This window comes from Strix aluco, chromosome 1, assembly GCF_031877795.1.
Source record: "Strix aluco isolate bStrAlu1 chromosome 1, bStrAlu1.hap1, whole genome shotgun sequence".
NCBI classification, from domain to species: domain Eukaryota; kingdom Metazoa; phylum Chordata; class Aves; order Strigiformes; family Strigidae; genus Strix; species Strix aluco.
The window spans coordinates 115323122-115343189 of record NC_133931.1 but is presented as its reverse complement, the minus strand read 5'-3'; the positions used below and the strand labels follow the sequence as shown (position 1 = coordinate 115343189).

The 20068-nt window shown below is 42.8% G+C and overlaps 1 protein-coding gene across 5 annotated transcripts in view; it reads left to right on the top strand.

Annotated features, from left to right (window-relative positions):
- The first annotated feature begins 347 nt into the window (after positions 1-347).
- Positions 348-20068, top strand: part of DIP2C (disco interacting protein 2 homolog C) — a 331218-nt gene continuing 311497 nt past the window's right edge. For 3 of the 5 annotated variants that reach the window (XM_074831885.1, XM_074831893.1, XM_074831874.1), the window contains exon 1: positions 348-754. In XM_074831885.1, the coding sequence (XP_074687986.1) occupies positions 670-754 (85 nt within the window). In that variant the 5' untranslated portion in view covers positions 348-669. The remainder of the gene's footprint in view (positions 755-20068) is intronic. The other 2 variants (XM_074831907.1, XM_074831904.1) reach the window with 1 other exon arrangement.

The following is a 20068-nucleotide window of genomic DNA, read 5'->3' as shown; positions in this document are numbered from 1 at the left end:
GGGCGAGGAGCGGGGGGGCGCGGGGTGGCCCAGCTGCGCGGCCGCGGAGCCCCCGCGGAGCGCCGCCGGCGCTGGGGCGCCCCCTGTGGGCCGGCGGCGGGGGCGCGGGGCGGTGCGGTCACGTGGATGTGACAGCGGCGCCGTGCCCGGGCAGCGGCAGTCGCGGCAGCGGCACCGCAGCGCCAGGCGCCGCCGCCAGCCCCAGCCGGGCGGGGAGGAGCGGGCCGGGGCCGGGGCCGGGGCCGGGGCCGGGGCGCGGCGCGAGCCGCCGCCGCGGAGCTGGGCGGCGGGGGGCGGGGGGTGGGCTGGGCCGGGCGCGGCGGGGAGCCGATGCGGAGCGATCGCGGGCGGGCGGCGGCGGCGGGAGCAGCAGCAGCAGCCATGGCGGGGCCCCGCTGAAGGAGGCGGCGAAGGAGGAGGAGGAGGAGGAGGAGGAGAGGAGAGGGGAGGAGAGGAGAAACCTCCGCATTCCCTCCCTCCGCGCCCCGTCCCCCCGCGCCGGACCGCCCGCCCGCCCGCCTCCCCCCTGCATGCCCGGCTGAGACCGCGGGGAGGACTCAGCCACCCGCCGCGGCCCCGCCGCCTTCCCTCCTCACCCCGTTCAGCCGCGGACAAAGGGGGAGAGCGGGGCAGCCAGAGGAGGGGAGAGCCCGTCCCCGCCGCGCGAGCATGGCGGACCGCAGCCTGGAGAGCGTGTCCCTGCCGCTGGAGGTGCGGGCCCGCCTGGCCGAGCTGGAGCTGGAGCTCTCCGAAGGTAACGGGGCGGCGGGGCGGGCCCGGCCCGCGCGCGGGCGGCGGTTGGCGCGGGCGCGCGGCAGCGGCGCGGCAGCCCCCGGCCCGCTCCCCCCTCACACACCCTCCGCCCTGCGGCCCTGCCGCCCGCCCGGCCGGGGCTGCCCTGGCGGCCCCCCCGCGCTCCCGGCGGCGGGCTGGCCGAGGGCACCGGGCTGGCCGGGGGCACCGGCGCGGATGTTTTGTTCTACCTGTGAATCCCCCCGTCGCGCTCCGCCGCGGCGCGGGCGGGGGCGGCAGAGGGGCTCTGGCAGCGGGGCTGGCCGCCCCAGCCTTGCACGCTGGAGGGCGGGAGGGGGGGAGATCCGTAGGGCTGGCTCGGGGGGCTCCTGCCCTGCCGAGAAAATGCATCTTCGCGGAAATCGGCCGTGTACCTGCGTGCGGAAAGGCCCCTCCTGGAGCGTATCGAGGGGCTGGCCGCCGAGTCCGCGCGGCGCGTGTGTCGGTTGCCACAGAATAGCCCATCGTAAGGTCGTTTTGGACAATGCTAGTTAGGTCGCTTAGAGGAAACGATTTATTTTTTTTTAATTGCGGGATTTTATTTATTTATTTATTTAAATGCATAATTGAAAGCTTCTGGTGATTTTCTTGGCGTGGTCGATTCTGATGCTCCGCCGGTTCCCGGCTTGGGAAGGCTCTCGTGCAGGGCGCCTATTGCTGTTGCCGTGGCTGGGAGGACGAGCAGGAGCCCCAGCCCGCCCTCCTCTCCTCAGCCTGGCTCCAGCTCCCCGTTTCCATGTGTGTCAGCTTCGGCTGAGGAACGGCAGCGATCGGTGCCTGTCAGGATCCCTCGCTGATGGGGACTCAGCGCCCAGAGTGCCACCAGTCTTGGAGACGATTTTAGTGTATCAGATGTAATCCGTTCCTCCCAGAGGAAGAGAGCGGAGAGTATGTATATGTACTGATGCTAGGGTTGGCTCTTTCCTGAAATGCAAATCTGCTGTTAGCTGCCCCCCCCCCTTTTTTTTTTTTAATAAAAAAACCCCAAATATCAGGGTTCATTCACCACCGAGAGGCTGCAGGACTTGACAGAAGCGGCAAAGGACCCAGCGTGTCCCAAATTAGTTATTCGAAGTACTCGATATATTGAGCTGTCTGTCTTTCTGTCTTTTTGTAACGGTTTGTAAGGGCTGCAAGCCAGAAAGTAAAATGCGCTTGAGCCAGTTTCATCAGCAGGGAGGAGCTGATGTTGACATTGTATTTTCCTTTTAACGCTTTGAGGGTGAAGAGGAGAATGAGCTACTGGGATTGCTTGTGGCTTTCATTTTTGTGCCTCCCCCTCCCTGAGGGTGCCCTGAAAACCTGAAATAAGAGGAGTTAAATACAGTATTGCCTTTCTGTGATGCACTGCCCGTCGATTGGCCCTTATCTGTGGTAGGGAGGGAGGGAGGAAGGACTGTTTATATCATGGTATACGTAACGTTCTCGCTTTATGCAGAAAGTGCTTCTTGGTGTGTATCACATCATTGTCTACACACCAATGAGATACTAATTAAAACAGCTGTTAGTAAATGTTTGCAGAAGACCAAAATCAAACTGGCATAGACCTTCAATAAGAAATATGTTAATTCTGTGTACTGAAGTTGTAATACAGTTTTACGGTGCAGTTTCTGTAGCTGTAAGCATAATCCAAGAAGGCTCTGAGGAAGTGGGACGTGGTTTGCAATTGGACATCTGTAGCTGCACTGCTGTAACTTCCCTGCAGCTAAAGCTGGAATGAATTTACCCCACTGACAGTATCTTTCCTTCTGTGCCACTGACGTTACATCCAGCAGATGGGATGGCTTGTGTTTTCTGACTGTGGCAGCCTAAACAAAGATCAGCTGAAATTGGGAGGTGGGTGGAGAAAGGGTCAGCATCCCGGATTTGGTGTCTTCCCCCAAGCTGCTCTCGATGCGCTCTCAGTCAAGTACATGACAGTGCCTGAGAAAATTAAATCATTCAGTGCTTAAAGCTCCTACCTTTAGGCACCCATGTTGCAACTCCTGGCCTGTTCCCAAAACTAATTCCTACGGATAGTGGGATCAGTAATTTGTACAGTTTTGTTGTGCTGTAGAAGAGTGGTTATGCTCTGGCCATGCTAACTCTGAGTTAAATGGTGTTCAAGGCAACTTTGTGCATCTTTACACCCCAAACATGCAGCACCTTGCATGTAAGCTTAACTTGACTGTAAGGAGCGACCACTGGCTTCAGCAGAGTGCATTCAATGAGATGCACTTATGCGTGTACGTGAAAGTTCACAAGACCGAGGTTTTAACACATGTTATGCTCATGATGTGTTGGGGTGTCTCTGCTGCCTTCGTGAAGCAGGAAACTGTTGAAGGCCATAGACAACTGCATGCTTAAACGTATGTTTGGGTCTCATTGATAATGCTGGGAGCTGAGCAGCTGCCCTAAATTGTTCCCCTTTTTAAAGTGCTTTCCTGAGTCAGACTTGCTAGGAAAATGTCTTTCATGTGCTGGATGCCCAAATCTGTTTGTTGCGTTGTTTGTGAGCGTAAGTTTTTCAGTTCTGGCGCCGCTGAATGCTTTGGATCCCTACAGCTGCCGCTTGTACCCAAGCAGCCCGGTTCTCCGGTGCCAAAACCTGTTACGGACAGTGCAGCTTTAGGAACAGCTTCTGAAAGAAAGCTGCCGCTTTGTGGGAAAGAGAGGAGCACCGGCAGGATTATTGCAAGATTGTTTCTTGGCAGTGAGCTAAAGCTGTCTCCTTCTTAGCTCTTGGAAGTGTCTTCTGTGATAGTGCGGGTCCTACCCACGCAATGCGTCTCGACACCTAACATAAAATAACTGGTGTCCGTGTGACCAGACCGCTAGTTACTGTGTCACTAGCACAGCAGGCACTGTGCAGATGTTGTAATTACAGTCTTCATTGGTAGTCATCATACATTTAAATTTGGCCATAGTATTCTTTCCCCCCCGCCCCCCCCCCCCCCCCCCCGTAGGCAAATTCTGAGTTGCTCATTCAGCTGTGCACTGGGCATAGCCTCACTCGCGGCTGGGATGCTGGCAGGAGAACCTCAGGAAGTGGCTGCTGAATGGGTAGCACGTGTTTTTTAGACGATAGGGCAAAATGCCTTTTTTTTTTTTTGTGAGCATTTAGGCAGTTCTGCACTGCTTGTTGGTTGAGAGGGAGGAACAGCTCGTCAGGAAGGTGTTTACTTGGTGTTCTGCTAAGATCGTCTCTGTGGCAATCCTAACCCATTGGTTATTGTGGGCAAGCCACATGCCTTCTACCTCTCCTTTGTTGTGGTCTGAATGGGCTTTTTTGTTTTAAACATAGCTATTTAAAAAGTACTATGGATGCAAATTAGAATAACCATTTTACATTTCGTTAGTTTCATTATTATGATTTAGAAGGTGAAGATCAGTCAGAATCAGAAATGCTTACCAGCGTCCTCCGTGCCTGCATGCTGGTAGCCTGCTCCACGCAAGGAGTGAGTGATGGAGGTAGCCTAGCACTCTGGTGAGTGCTGAGAATGACTTTCATGTGGATATGATGGCATGCAATGTTACGTTCAGCTTAAGGCATCAATAGCACACTTCTTGATGGTGTTTTCACTTCATTTTGGGAGAGTGAAATTCCTTTTGTGTTACTCAGATCATAGGGGCGCAGCAGCAGTTTAAATTTTATGAATATTAGAAGTTGTGGAATCATCCTTATCCCATCAGATATTCTGAAGACATTTGTTTTCCTGTGTTTGAGCGAATGTGCCTGATGTTGGCATGTTACATACATGTTCTTTGACACTCTAGTAGTTTCCACTGAGTGTAATAAAGCTCGCATTGCTCAGAACTATAGCCCTTCTAGGCTGATGCAATCAACATGTCGCTCTGCAGTAGTTGTTCTTTAGGGCTGCTTAGAATTTTACGAGGCTTAGTTTTTCTAACGATGTATAAAATTGTACTGGGTGGAAATAGATGAATCATCTTGTTTTTTAGAATAGCTTGAGGGTTGTTAACTGAAGAACTGATTTAATAAAACCAGGAGTCCTGAAATGTGCTGTCTTATTAAAAAAAAAAGTAATTCTACAGCCCTCCATTCTTAAAAACACTTAAGAATTTAAAAAAAAGCCCCCCTCAAATACTTTTCTAATTTTCCTCTCAATTTAAGGGTATACAAGGTTATATTGCCCTTCCAATTACTTCCTGACCCAAAATTAATTGGGAAAAGATGGTCTGTAGTTCTTCCAGTATTTCTTCCAAGTGTCAGATAACATAGCAGAAACACTTAAAGAACCACAGACGCCACATGGAAAATGTGAAAACCATCCTGTTCAGAAACTATTCTCCCTATATTCCATCCTATACTTCCAGTCCTCTTCCATTTTAAGCATATGAGGCGTAACAGGTTTGGGTTTTTTTTTTTGAAAGTCTGAACTTTTCTCCAAAGAACACTTTCAAAAAAGTGTCAGCAGATCTTTATTTGTGTCAGCAGAGTGGTTACTTATTTCCAAAGGCACTGGATGTGCACTCAGCTAATTAATTTGGTCCTCAGCTTTCGTTGTATTGACTGGCTTGATTATATTCGGTAATATTGTTTGGGTTGATTGCGTCATTTTCTGTCTAGGTTTATTATTTTATTAGGTATAAGTTCTGTCTTTTGTTGTCTGCATGTCCTCACTGGGTTGGGGCCAGAGAACTGTAATTAGCTCCTCTAGTTACTATTTCTCCATAACATTTGCCAGCTGACTCTTCACTCGTGGAGAGGTTTCAAAGTGTGAAAATTCCAATAACTAGCACACCTCTGTGATTTGGGACACAAATCATCCTTTTAATTCACTCCTTGAGAGATAGTGCTCTGCTTAGCAAGTGGGTATCGCCTGCACAGTGACAAAGTGCTAATACTGTCTGAGTTTAGGTGAGAAAGGAAATAAGAAATTCAATACTCACATTTGCTTCTTGTTTTTTGAGCCACCTGACCATAGGGTGCAGTTGGCTTGTGTTTTCAGTTCTTTTTCTGTCAAAGAGAGGACTAATTTACTCAAAAGTACATAAAGCTGAAATTTTCATGTAAGTTATGTGCAAGATCTAAGGCTTTAAAAAATATGCCGAATACCATGGGTATGATGATAAAATCAAGAGCATTGGCAACAGAAACTTTTATTTCTTTGTAAGGTGAAGCTTCTCTCATCAGCTGTTTTGTTTCTTGGATGGTGCTCAAGTTGGAGAGGGACCGTAACTCGAATACTTTAAAAACAGGTTTAGTTCAGTCATGAGTTAATAGCCGTTTGCATTTTAAGGCACTGGAATTTGCAGGTTTTGTTGGTTTGGGGTTTTTTATGTTATCTACCTACTTCACTTTACTGTGCTGTTTGGACTTAAGGGATTTAATGGGTGGTGTTATGTTGAAAGGATTCTCTGTCACTCATTCAGTTGAAGTGTATTGTAATGCTTTGTGAAATAGACTATGCAAATCTCCAGGATGTTCCCAGAACAGCTGTCCCGGAGGCATGCTGTAAATATACCTTTATTGCCAGCTGATGTTGAGCAGCACTGACGCCCAAGGGTTACACTTAATAGATCATTCAGATGATCTTTATTGTATTACACAACAAACATACTCGAAAAACTTTTCCCAAGGATGTGTGAAAATTGCCAGTGGGGTGTCAGTTTTATAGGCAAAACAGACTGTAAGCAATGTATTTGTAACGGGAACATGCATTGTAAGGAGCTGCCCTTTGCAGCTTCAGGGTATGTCTGCGTGATTCTTGCTGCACAGTGCAGGGAGCAGAAGCCAGCACTGCTTCCCCTTGCCAAACCAACAGCGTGAGGTACACCTATGGTTGTGAGGCAACGTGCTGCTTTTCTCTGGAAGGGTATTGACCTGCCTTTGTTACTCCATTATAAGGGGAATGCTGTCCTTCTGATTCGAATAGTCTTTATTCTAGCAACCCAAATATCTTTTGGTATTGAAGGAATTCAGATTTAGCACACCTTCTTCCTTTGTGTTTAATTTTTCTCAGGGAAAAATATTTTCATGCTGCATAAAAGGCAGATATAATAAACTAATTTTTGATGGAGGATTTGGATTGGGAGCAACAGAAAGATCAATGTTTCTCTGAAGGGACATCAATAGACTCCTTTAGGTTTTCATAGCTCAGAAGGGATGTTTGTGGTGTGGTACAGAGAATCCTAAATGTACCATAGCTCTTCTATACTTAAAAATGCATTGACTGCATTTTAATTTTTTAAGAGGCTATTTGTATAACGCGTCAAGCAGGACATATAATTTTTTAAAAATAACTGCTTTAATTCCCCGGCAACTGTCAGACAAGATGACTCACTGCAGTATAAGAATTCACCACAGCACATCACAGATTTGACACAAACTCTTAATCTGTGTAAAATTATGCATGTATATTCCTCTACCTTCCCGGTGGGTGAGCTTAATTCTTGCCAAACTCCTGATGATCCCATTCTGCCTTCTCTCCTCCCCGCCTGCTTTTTTTTCCCCTTCTTCTTGAGAACCTCCTTGTAGTCAGTAGACCCAGCCGCAGGGTCTGGATGCAGCAGTCTTTTCCTGGCTTGTTAAGAGCCTTTCCTGATCATTGACAACAGCCCCCGATTCTCTCCTTGACTGTGGTGGTGTTGGGGGCATTTCCAAAATGTGATTGCTCTCTGCAGGCTTATTTCTGGTCTTTTCTTGTATTACTAGGGTAAACATACACTAAAAAACTGGAACTGGTTTCATTTAACTCCACTTGGTGGAATGCGTCAGGGAATTGCTCATTTTAGGCCTGCGTAAATCAATCAAGTTTTTTTTTTTTTTTTTTCAGTAATCTTAGCTAGGGCTTCTAATTGCTAGCCAGTATTATTTATTACTAGAATTAAGTATAACTTTAAAACATGTATAAAACATATTGGGGACATCGTGATCTTCTGCAATAAAAAAGCAAATATAGGAATACTCAAAGCAATTCAGCTTGAGACAGATGCTGGGAAGACCATGGCCAGGGCTTTGACTGGAGCCTCTGGCCGCAGAAGAGGAGGCTTCTGCCCTAAAGCTGTGTGGAGCCCTACCAGAGCAGCCTGTGCATGGCTCTCGGGGGATGGACAAAGGCATGCCATGGTGCTTCTTCTAGTCCCTTTTCTGAGAACAGGGTTGGTTGCTGGCTCTTGGCAGTTTGATAGTCATAGTCTATTTGACACATAACCTGCAGTGCTTAGAGCAGCATTAAGTGCCAGAGTGTGGATAATTACCACATTATTTTACAGCAGAAGTTAGCATTGAAAACTATATGATGTCTGGTTTCAATGACCTCTTGTTTAAGAGTATTGTGTTAAATGGTTGGATGACTAGAGAAAGAAAGAATTCTTATAAAGTGTCTTGATAGCTTGGAGGGGAAGGTGTTTTCTATGACTTTGGAAAGGGCTGTTTGATTTCCAGCGTCTGAACTGGACCATTAATAGGCCATCTTTTAGGATGCTTGAGGTGGTGTTTACTTTTACGTGTATGGCTGGGTCTGCAGAATGGTGGCAGTCGAGGGGAAGAAGGGATTCTTCAAATGTTGTCTGCTTATATGGAAGTAAAAATGTATGGTAGGAACTGTGTTTGGTCCTATTTCTCTCTGGATCCAGAAACCATACCTGCACACTAACTGCAACATCTGCAATTTCTTCATTTGAATCTTGGCTTGATCTGTAAGATTAAAACATCAAAAAAAGATCTTGTAAGTCTGGTCTGGTAGGAGCTTTTCAGGAGCCAGGAAAATGTTTTTTAACAAACTCTGTGACAAATACTGAAGTGTAAGTAATGGAGCCTGCATTTTCACTCATAGGTTGGTGGTTGAAAGTCTGCCTAGACTAGCAAAAGTTTAGAGACTTTTGGTTGGCTTAGAGACCCAGATGAAATGTGCTGACACTCTTTTTTTCTAGTGTGTGGATGTCCATGTGTCCATAAACAATCTGGCAAAATAAAGAAACCCTCAAAACAATCTCTTCACAGAAAGCAGGCCTCTCCAGATAGAGCTACGCAGTATTAGCAGGATGATTACAGGGCTATTGCATCTATTACCATTTAATGAGAAAATAGAGCAAATTGGTCTTTGGGATTCTAGTATCTCATTATAGAACAGTTCTGAAATTGTACAGAAAGTTTCCTTCTGAAATCCATACTCTGTAACTACAGTCTCACACAATTATGTGCCTCAAGGTCATAGCAAATAATGAAACCACCTTTTTTTTCTTTTTTTTTTTGAGGGGATACCCTTAGTCATATTAACTCATTCTTGTAACTGCAAGGAGAATGAGCAAAATCTGGAATTTTACATTCCATGCCTTGTTGAAAGAAATGTTATTCAAATAACGGGATAATGTTTTTGATGAATGCCTCAACAAATAAAATGATGGCATTGTGGTGACATGCAAACAGTTAAACTTTGGTAAAGAATCTTAAAATGGAAATTGCATTTCAAGTGCTAGACTTCTGTGACAGGTGCCTGAGGATGAACAAACAACAGTTATCTAGTGAACAGCAAAATGCAGAAACATTGCTGTTCTTTCCTGAATGATGGCAATGACAAACCCCTCTGCTGAATTTGCTGGAAGAGCCTGGTTTCATTTACCATATTTTTAGTCTAAAAAGAATGAATACATTGTTTAGAAGATGGTGTAAGTTTTTCTAAGTGTTGTGAAGTAAGGGGGTTAACTTTTTTTAGGAAAAAATACTGTTGGACTGTGGAGTGATTTTTTTCTTCTAAGAGGTGAAAAGAACAGATTTACAATACTTTTAATTGGCTCTACTTTTAATCATCTCCATGTTGTAATGGAGAAAGTTCGTTTGTTGTGTGAACAACAACAATGGGACTAGCAGGAATTAAATGTAATGATTTTTTTTTTGTGATGATGTAAAAAAAGTCTTTCATTTTATATTTATGAATTTTATGCTGCTAAAGCATTTGACACATTCCAGTCGCAAGGTTTTATCTGTGTATCTTACAGACTCTGACTTAGTCATATGAGTATCCATACCATGGACTTGGGAGAATTTGACAAAAGAGTTCATAAGAGATCTTTAAGAGTGACCAAGAGTAGAGACATGGACATTGGGGATGAAAGCAGTCCTAATAAATGTTGTTAACCAGGAGAAAGATGGGGAGTTTATTTTGATTATTTGCCGAACTTTGTGTTGGGGAAGGAGGAATACTTTCTCATAGTGCAATGTTAGGAGTCGAAAACATGAGAAAATCCAATTACTAGGAATGGAAATTAGACAAATTCAGGTTGGAGATAAGACAGAAAATATTAATAAGATAAACACTGAAACACTTGCATAGAAAAGAAAACAGCTTTCTAAAAAAAAAATCTACCCACCAGTAGACTTGATAGAAGGCTTCTTTCTAAGAAATACTGAATGTAAGAAGTATGTAGATAGATATGTAATCCACCCTTGACCAGAAATATACCGTTTTAAGTGTGATAGTACTTTTGTAGTGACAGTTTATAAATGTTTTAGATCCATATTGGACATATTTTCCCGATAACTTCAAAAAACACTGCAACAGTTGAGAGTTTTGGGTTTAGTATGTTTTCAGTAGTTTACTAGTGATGACTTGACATTTACTTGCAGTAGTAATTTGTTTTAAATCAATGTTGAACACTGTAATGATGTGCATACATTACAGTTTTAGAGGATATCAAATGCAGCTGCTCTGATAATACTTGCTTAAATGCTGACTACTCATATATTTACCTGCAGCTCAGGGGACTTCTGTATAAGCATGAAGTGGCAGAACAATAACATTTTTAAAAGCTCCCTTAAAATTTATTACATGTAGCTTGATCATTGGCTTTTACATAAAGGTATTGTCCTTTTATTCATTTGGATAAAGGATAAGAAAGCACTCACTTCCTCTGAAGATTAATCCTTCCTGCACCCTATTCCCTGATACTTCAGGGAGGTGAGGTCTGTACTCAACAACAAAATGGGTCTCAGTAAGACAGCTAGTGTATTATTTCTCTGCTTTAGTTCTATATTTCCTTTTAGCTTTCATACAATAGATATATATCGTGGTGTATATTTTTAGTTAACAGATCTGTGAATATTGTTTCTTTCCTTCCCCTTTAGTGCTTCTTGGATTTTTTATTATTACTTGTAATTCTGTATGTGATTTTAATGCACCTTGAATCCATGCTTTTCTAGCATACTAGGTTGCAGCTAGTGAGAAGCCCCTTCCTACTTTGAAGGCCAACCCAGTTCTTTTTGGAAGGTTTCATCAGGATGGTTGCTTTTTGCTCTGGTGTCTTTGCTTTTGCCTCACTGGCCAGTCGTGGTAACTTGGATTTGCTTTCTACGTTGTGGTGGTAGGTGAAGGGTATAGGAGCAGTAAAAGTGTTTCTGTGCCTTTGTGCTGCCATTAGAAGGTCTGTGAAAGCTGTTTTGTTTATTGGGAGCTTCACAAAGCTGGTATCTTTGACCTCCAGAGGCAACCACTTCTGGAACATAGTGAAATGTAGAGAGAACACACTCCTTTGTCTGCAGTGGTAGAAGTAAGATGCTTCCTTTTGCTTAGGCCAGGCATTGTTTTTCTTCTTGAGCATAATGATGCCTTGGCCGGTATTGTCTGCTGATGGTGATTCTGAGGAAGATGAGGGCTCCTGGCAAATCTGATACTTCTTCCTCAGCTTTTGTTCCACAAAGGAAGCTGTTCGGCCAAGCGAGGGGACTGGGGTCGCCTTGTGGAAAAGTGAAGAAGTTGTGTGTGGGATGCCTTCAGCCAGAAATAGGCACAGTGATGTTAAATTTCATCTTTGACTGCTGGACCTTTTAGAGATATTTGGTAACTTCTGGTAACTTAGTCTGTAACAGTTTTCCCACCATAGAATACTTTTGGAACAACAAGTATGGGAAGCCTGGTCTCTTTCTTGTTAGTGCCATTTTCTCTGCTCTTCTGGGAGGAACCTAGGCTGGTTCACGCACCAACTTTTTGTACTGTTCAAGAAATTTTCTGTCCCGAAGAGCATGCAAAGACCACAGCATCTCTGAAGCTTAAGGAATTTCAATCTGAAGTTCTCTTATTGTATAATGCTGTTTGTCATTCCTAGGTGGTGGTCTGGCTTTGGCTAACCTGCAAAATGCTTTTCTGTGTATTTTCATAGGAAAATATCACCTGCAGTGTTAGGACTGTTACAGATCATTCAAAATGTCAAATTGGATATGCATGTTGCTTCAGATGCACTTTGGCTGTTCATGATTGTCACTGGTTACTTTTGATAAATAATAGATGTAGTTTCAGATTTAACTTCCTTTATGAGCCATTCTGCTTCATGATACTAGAAATAACTCCAGGCCTCGTCGGCCAACTTGTTCCTCTACTTTTTTAGGACTGAAGCAAATTGAGTATCTAGGACTATATCAGACTGAAATTGTGAAGGAAGAAGCCAACCCTTCTTTAGAGTTGGCTTTTTTAGTGAACAGCTTTGTGATCTGAATTTTACAGTCTTTTTACTTCTGTCATAAATCTACTCTAACTCAGACACCCAAAGAAGTCTCCCCTGACTTCTCCCTAGATGCAAGTTTGTTTTGCTAGTGGGGGGCCTTGTGAAAAGTAACAGTTTGAAAATGGTAGCTGATAGATGCTACCTAAATGTCTTATTTAAGTAATACTAAAACATGTTATGTATGCTTCATCAAAAATTGCTCACATGGGTATGTTAGGGTTAAGAGAGAGAGGGAGGAAATAAAGCATGTAAGTAACCATATCCTTCTGAAATACTGTGGCATCTGTTTTTCTCCAGTCTCCTTTTGAAAATATTGTATGACTGTTGTCATGGGCTGGGTCACTCCCCTCATTGGTTTCTGCATTCCACCCCTGAGCCCAGCAAGGCAGATAAAGCAGCCATATCTCCTGGAGCTGGGCTCCTATGAGTGTACAGTAGGAGTTACAATAAAAATTATGGTAGGAGTTGCGGTCAAGGGTGTGATTGAAGTCTCCCCAAAATAGATGTATGGGAGTACTCTCAATGTAAAAGCTGAAGCTTCATTTCTAGGGGCTTAAATAAGGAGGGAGTATAAGTTTTGACAAAGTATATTCTTGTATTTATTTTTTCACTCAGAATGAAGTCCAGTTCACCTAAAAATAAATGGCAAAACTGACATTGGCATCAGGACTGCATTACTGTGTGTACTTCCACTTAAAGCTGACTCTGTGAATAGTCAGAAACAATCTGTGATATTTAAGGATCTATGCCAGGGTGAATGGTAGAAAGAAACAGATACTTCTTCTCTTTGTGTCTAGTCATTGCTGGTACTAAGAGAACCTTTTGCATTTCAGTCTGATCATTTACATATGTGGAACAACAGGCCAAGGTATACTCCTAGTGGAAAGATAGGGACCCCATTCAGGACTGGGAAACCAGTCCATGTTTAGAGAAGTTGTTACCAATTTGATGGAAGCAGCTAGTGATCACAAAAGCTCTGTAGCACTTCTGGTCCTTTGGAAAGGTAGCACATGGTCTGCATCACCTATGTGACAGAGAAAGAGAAAGCCAGCATATGTTCCTTTCGCTTTCATTTTTTCCTTCTCCTCACCTCTGTGTTTTTTCCCCATTGTTTCATTGTAAACACTGACCTTCTGGGCTTCCCTCCAAAGGCATCTGGCCTTGGTATGACAGGTCAGGGTCAGTCCGCCATCCTGCCCCATGTGTTTCCGTTCCTTTGTCATCTGTCTTTCCACCAGTCCTCTTCAACAGCAGACCTGTGTACAGGATCATGATGTAGGTAGTTCACATGATGTCTCCTTTTGCAATAGCTTATTTTTTTCACGTGTGAAAGAGTGCTCATGAGACACGTCATGACCAACATGCTGCAAATTGAAATCTATTCTTAACTTGATTTAAAACAAATTCTTGTTTTGAAGTAACAAAGTTGTTAACTACTAAAACTCAAATACTGTAGAGACGCTTGCTGAGGTATATGTGATCTGCTAATCATGCTTTATGTTTGCTTTTTTGGTTATTGCTGTTTACTTCTATTTTATCATGTTTGTTTAGAGCTAGATTAGGATATTCTCCATGCAGCGTGAGGCGTTTATGGAGAAATGTGCATCTTAAATTTCTTGAAATCTGGAGATAAATCATGACATTTATTTTCCATCTAAAAATGTATTTCTCTTAATACCTCCATTCAGTGTGTTGTTTTTTTTTTTTTTTTAAATTCACATGAAACCTACAGCAAACAAAAATACAGTTTATAGAGCCTAAAATTATAAAGGAACTACTTTCAGAGAGCCAGCAATGCTGTCTACATGATGAAAGCCATTTAAATTGTTCAGGCATAAAGCATGGATTAGAAACTATATCTTCATCTTTGCATATTTATGAGTACACCTGTTACATAAGCAGTGGAAAGTGCTGAGATTCCTCCTGCCCTCTGCCATGGGTAGCAGGGTGAAGAAAAACAAGATCGTTTGTCAGTTTAAGTCTTTTAAATCCAAAGTGAAGCCTTATCTGCCTAATAGCCTAATACCAGAGAAAGATACTGTTTGTGTTCAGCAGGGCTGTATTCATGTGACTGTCAGTGGCTGAATTACTGCTCTCAGTTCTATATAAAGATTCCTGCCCCCACCCTGCCCCTCCCCAGCGCTGTCATTTAGCACAAGGTGCAGCATGCAGGATGGCTATAAAACATCCCTGAAATACTGAAGTCTGTCTCCTTTCACACTTGTATATGGAAAAGAAGAAACAAATAAAGGGCCACCTTCTTGGCTTCTATTAACCTCCCACCTCTGTTGGGTTCAGTGCCAGCTGAGGTGGAGTCATGTTGCTTGCATGGCCTATATTCAGGGGAAGAGTTGGGGGGTTGTAAGGTTGCGATGTCCTGCACCTCTTTTCTCTGCTCAGTGCAGGTGTTGTGCTCGGTTTAGACTTTGGTGTTGAGTATCACAAAATACGACTTCCTGGGGAGCCTGACTTGCAACTACAGTACTGAGGGTGCTGCACAGTGTGGGATGAAGCTGGCTTTTGAAAGTCCTGCTCAGTGTCCCTGCTGCTGTGCTACAGTTTGCAGGTGGGTCATGATTCCAGTGATGCCTGGGTTTACAAACAAAAAAACAAAACCAAAAGAAACAAAACAAGAAGAGGAAGAAAATCTTGTGGGTGCATTCCCCCACCCTGAGGAAATTTCTTTTTGTAGATTTTTAAAGTTGGATCAGTTCAGCAATCTGCTATGTAGTGCAGCTTTGTGAATAACTGCACCCTACTGAGAACAGGGATCTGAACAGTGTGGATGGAGGAAAAGATGGATGCATTGGGAAGGGATGTTTGTATAGAAACATCTTAAATCATTTTTTTTTGCTGAATAACATATTTTATATAACTACACTGTTTGAATATAAAGATACTTTTTTTTTTTTTTTTTTTTCTACTGTGAGAAAGTAGTACAGGTTGCCCAGGGAGGTTGTGGACTCTATCCTTGGAGATGCTCAAAAGCTGTCTGGACATGGTTCTGGGCAAGCTGTTCTTGAGAAGGGGAGTTGGACAAAATGTCCTCTAGAGGCTCCTTCCAGCCTCAACCATTCTGTCATACACCCTTAAATTTCCACCCTTTTACTGATAAGTAATTTTGTGCTTCCCAGTACATTTTTCCTGGATTTCACACTGTATGTGGTTCTTGGAATGACATGCTCAGCCTCTGGTGCAGTATAATCATACCTGCTATCAGTGACTCCCCAGCTGAGATCTTCTGTAACACCAAGTTTTTTAAATTTCGTTTGTAATTATGCCACGTGCACATTAGTGATAGTCAACAAAAATACGCAACACGGGAGGTAGAAGCACAATGCATTAAACAGATACTTGATTTTGAAACTGTTTTACTTAAAATAATGTTGCTGTTTTTTGTATGCAAAACTTGATAATGACAGTGAATTTACGTGTTATGTAAATGATCTAGAATTCAAGTGTGGGTAAGGTTGCTTGTGATGCTTTTAATACTGTTGTTATGGTCATCACTCAGGTATATGACTGTCAATTAAACAATTCCTAGGTTTTTTTCTGTACGATAGAAGTATATACCTGTTTGTGGAAATGAATTCCTTTCGTTCTGTCAGGAGCAGGGAAATGAACAGAACTGAATGGCTTTGAAAATCAGGTTGTTCAATTACTTATTAACACCAATTTTAGGTATGAAAAGATCTTGAATGGTGATAAGATCTTTTATTATTTTTATTGAAACCTATTTTGAGAGTTGTATGCAGCTGTACTCATGCTCTTAAATATCACATGTTTTTTCAGTGTTTCATGTTAGTAATGCAATAATGAATCCTCTTGACTGAGCTAGAAAGCAGTCACCAGATACCTTGGCATTGTAGAACCACCCACAGTAAGGTCTTCTTAAGAAAGCTGTTTGGTGGCTGTAGTCCTCAGTTGAATGTTTGGCCTCATGCTATTAATTCTATCCCAGCCACCAGGCTTTCTTTTCCTCTCTATAAAAAGGGAAGCTGGACTGTGTTTTTTTGGGTATGAACACAGCTTTTAAATATGAAAGAACTTCCATATCCACGTCGTGTCCTGACTATTCAGTGAGCAGCTGGACATAACTTTTGCAAGAGAAAGTTATGTAGAGTATGGTCCCCATTCAGCAAAGCATTTTAAGCATGTGCTTCAATCTCATTGATACTGCCAGTTTAACTTAAACCAAATTGTTATGCATAGAGTGAGCATATCTCTCCCCTGCATGGAAAAACCAAATCTTTGTTATCTTCATTGCTTGCTTAAAAAAGAGAGTCAGTGTTAATCAAGGGTCTTTCTTTTGGATTACTGTGTGAAAGGTTAGGGATCTCAAAAGCATTTTTTATTTTTTTTAATGATACCCACTATATATTTACCATTGTCAGGTTATCAGATGAAGAACAACAGAACTGCCCATATCTGATTCTTATTTTCTATGCTTTCTCTGTGCTTTATTGAATTTGTAGATTTAAAAGATTTTGGGTGATGCTGTTGTTCATTTCTACAGTGTGAAGTTGGAGGTCCTCAACCTTAGCTTGCTTCTGTACCACAACCTCAGAAACAGGATTGTATCACCCATGTTCTGTCTGAAGAAGCATCTTGGTTGCATTCAGGGTAAAGATACTGATTGGAGGTGTCAGGATGGCAGTGTTGGATTCCAAGACCTGAAATCAGGTTGATGTAAGTCAAAATCCTATGCTGCAGGGTACAGTGGTAACTCCAGTTCAGATGGGCTGAAGAGGAAAGTGTGAAGTCTAGTGGTACTTGAGAATCTGCTTTAAAAATCAGAATAGCCAGATGACAAGGAGAGAGTCTACTTCTATTTCCATTGAGATAGTGCATGTCAGCAGGAGAATATAATGTTTTGGTGAATGACATGTTTGATATGCTCATGATGAGTTGTCAGAAGCCACGTGTCATGGAGAGGGGTCTCCTGTCTGCAGCCATACGAGTGCAATCATGTTAAAAGCCCAGTGCAGGTCCTTGCATTCAGTATAGCTGGTGCCTTTGAGTGACAGTGAGGAAATGAGGGATTACAGCAATTGCCTTTCCTCCTAAGTACCAGGAGGTCTAGGCACCCATTTTCAGGAAAACATTTTCAGTCTGTTTCTCTTTACCTTTTCCTGCAAGGCAGGAAGAGGGAAGATACAGGGAAGAAAGAATAAGGCTGGAGTCATTCTTTTTTTTTCTAGTATTGCCTTAACAAAAGTGGTTCACAGGCCAATTACTGTCATCACCAGCCAAAGACAAAAATGGCTGTCTCCTGTTTTCCAGGGCTGAGTTTGCAGCTCAGGCATATGGAAAATCTAGATCCAACTGGGTAGTTTTCCAAAAACTGTATTCAAGCCATTCTTTTATGGGAAAAATAGGCAGTTGAGGGATGGGTGAGAAGTTTTGTTTTCTTTTCTTCTCTGGATTTTGAAAATGTGAAAAAAAGAATGGTAGAGGCCAAGTGATACGTATCTCTTTCTTTGTCCTTTGACATTGTATGGCAAAGGCATAAATTCTGTCAGTTTTAGGAATTTGATAGTGTACTACTGTGATCAAGACATGAAATAAAAGATTCTGTTCAGGATCACAGAACATGATTATGACTTAGTTTGCATTTTTATTTTCATCTTCCTTTTACCATCCATCATGGTGCTTTCCCCAGTGTAGCTGGGGTCTACTAAACTTGATCTGAAGGATCACTGTTTTCCCACTGAGTTTGTTTTGCTTTATTAAGCTGTATAAAAATGTAGTGGCTGCAAGGAGCTTGGTCCTCTTGTAATATCCAGCATTTATGGTGGTTTAGTCCTCTGTTACCATGTTTCATAAGATGTGACTAATGAAAGAAACTTTTGGTTGTTTGTGCAGTAAAAGGAACGGTCTGCAAAGTCTAGTACAAAATTATTCTTTGTAGCCACTGCTACAGGATGAGGGGGGTAAGAAGTTACTCTGTCACTTTGATGGAATAACTAAAATTTAGGCATAAAAACATATTTGGACAAGGACTGTGTGTTCCATTAAAGGCTAAATGTGACACATTAGAGAACCTAAGAATTTAGCTGCGGGAACATCTCTTGAGGCAAGGAATTGTTTTTTTTGGTGATATTCAAGGAAGTAGCTTTTTAAATTGTAAAAATCAGTACACAGACGTCATGATTTTTACATGCAGTGTGTGTGTAGGCATATTTAAAGATGTAAAGGAATATACATGCAGAGAAGATGGGGAAGGAAAAACCTCACACATTGACTCCTCAAATGAACAAATCTTCCCACTTAAGGGAATGTTATGGGAAGCAGCAGCTCCCTTAGGCATAGATATGCGCAAGTTACCCCTGTTCTGAGTCATGGATTTTTCCTCAGATTTGTGGCTCAGATGTGCAAGCCCCTTCCCCACCACTCTCCCAATTCCTTAAATAACAGCTGAGGTCAAGAAGGACAAGGGACAGATCACTGTCACTAGGAGGCCCTTCTAAATCATACCAGGGTATGTGGGGTTTCTTGATGCTCAGTCTCAACTGTCTGGTACAAGAAGATAATTTTAATCCTATTTTATTTATCGCTTCTCAGTAATGTTTTGGCTTTTATACTGACTCACACCCTTTCTAATGAGTCACCAACGCTTTTGTTGTTAAATGGACTTAACAGATACCTTTATTCCAGTTAGTTTTGTGATGTGTATGTTTCTGCTCAGTCACATGAAATGAATTACACGCTGCTCCTGTCGAATTTACAACGATGTCTTTTGGCTTGGAACAGTTAACCATAATGACCCTTGGTACCTCAAAATACACAGTGAATAAAGTAAAACTCTATTGTATATATCTTGAGGCTTATTTTAACACATTGCGCCTTTCCAGTTGCAGTATCTGGTGATCTCTGTAGGGGCATTTTGTTACAAAATGCTCTGGCTTCCACTGAACCAAATTTAAAACTGGAGCAAATTCAGACCTGTATAATTGGTTGGGAAAATAATGAGAGAGGGAAGATCAGTTTGGCAGACAGGGACACAGACATACAGAAAGTCTTTGGATGGAAGCAGAAGAGCTTTGAAATCTGAAGCTGGCTCAAAGACTTCTCAGCAGCATTAGGCAGAATTGAACCATAGGAGAGGTGAATGTTGCCCTGAAAGAGCCCTTCCTCTGTCCTTGGAGTGGTAGCTGAACATACGTGCTCAAACCTCCCTGTCAGTGAGAGAAGTAGTGTTTGTTTCTCAGAGCCTCAGCATAGGCAGAACTGGCAGCAAAGCTTCTGTGGTTTCACCATCTGCAGCGACAGCAGCTTAATTTGCTGATGGACCAGTTCTCCTGAAATGTCTGTAGATAACTTAAAGTTATGGCTCCGACCAACATGACAATAAGTGCTCCAGCATATAAATAATGACATATCAGTAGCTCAAGACATGAGCAGTGATTTTTTTTTTTTTTTTTTTCTGTGATATTGCAAGGAGTCATAAGTTGATAGCTGTTCTGTTTGAGTTTTTCCTTCAGGTCAGAAGAAATTCATGTCTGCTGGCCACACCACACACACACAAAAAGGTTCTCGCAGTAGTTTCTACCTTGGGTCTAATATCCTGTGGATGAACTACAGTTCTAGTTAGATGACTATCCTTTCCTGTGCTGGGGGTAAAACTGTGCTTTGTTTCCAGCTTAAAGTTCTCCAGTGGTGATTCATCCTCGGGCCTTAGAAAAGGCTCTTATGTTTAGGAAGCTAATACTATATATGGCTTCTTAAAAAACGTGTTAGCTTTGGATGTGAAGTTATGTATTATTGACAAACCTGAGGTTGATATAACTTAGTATGTGGAAGTTGGACTCCATTATACTTTAAGAAATGGAAT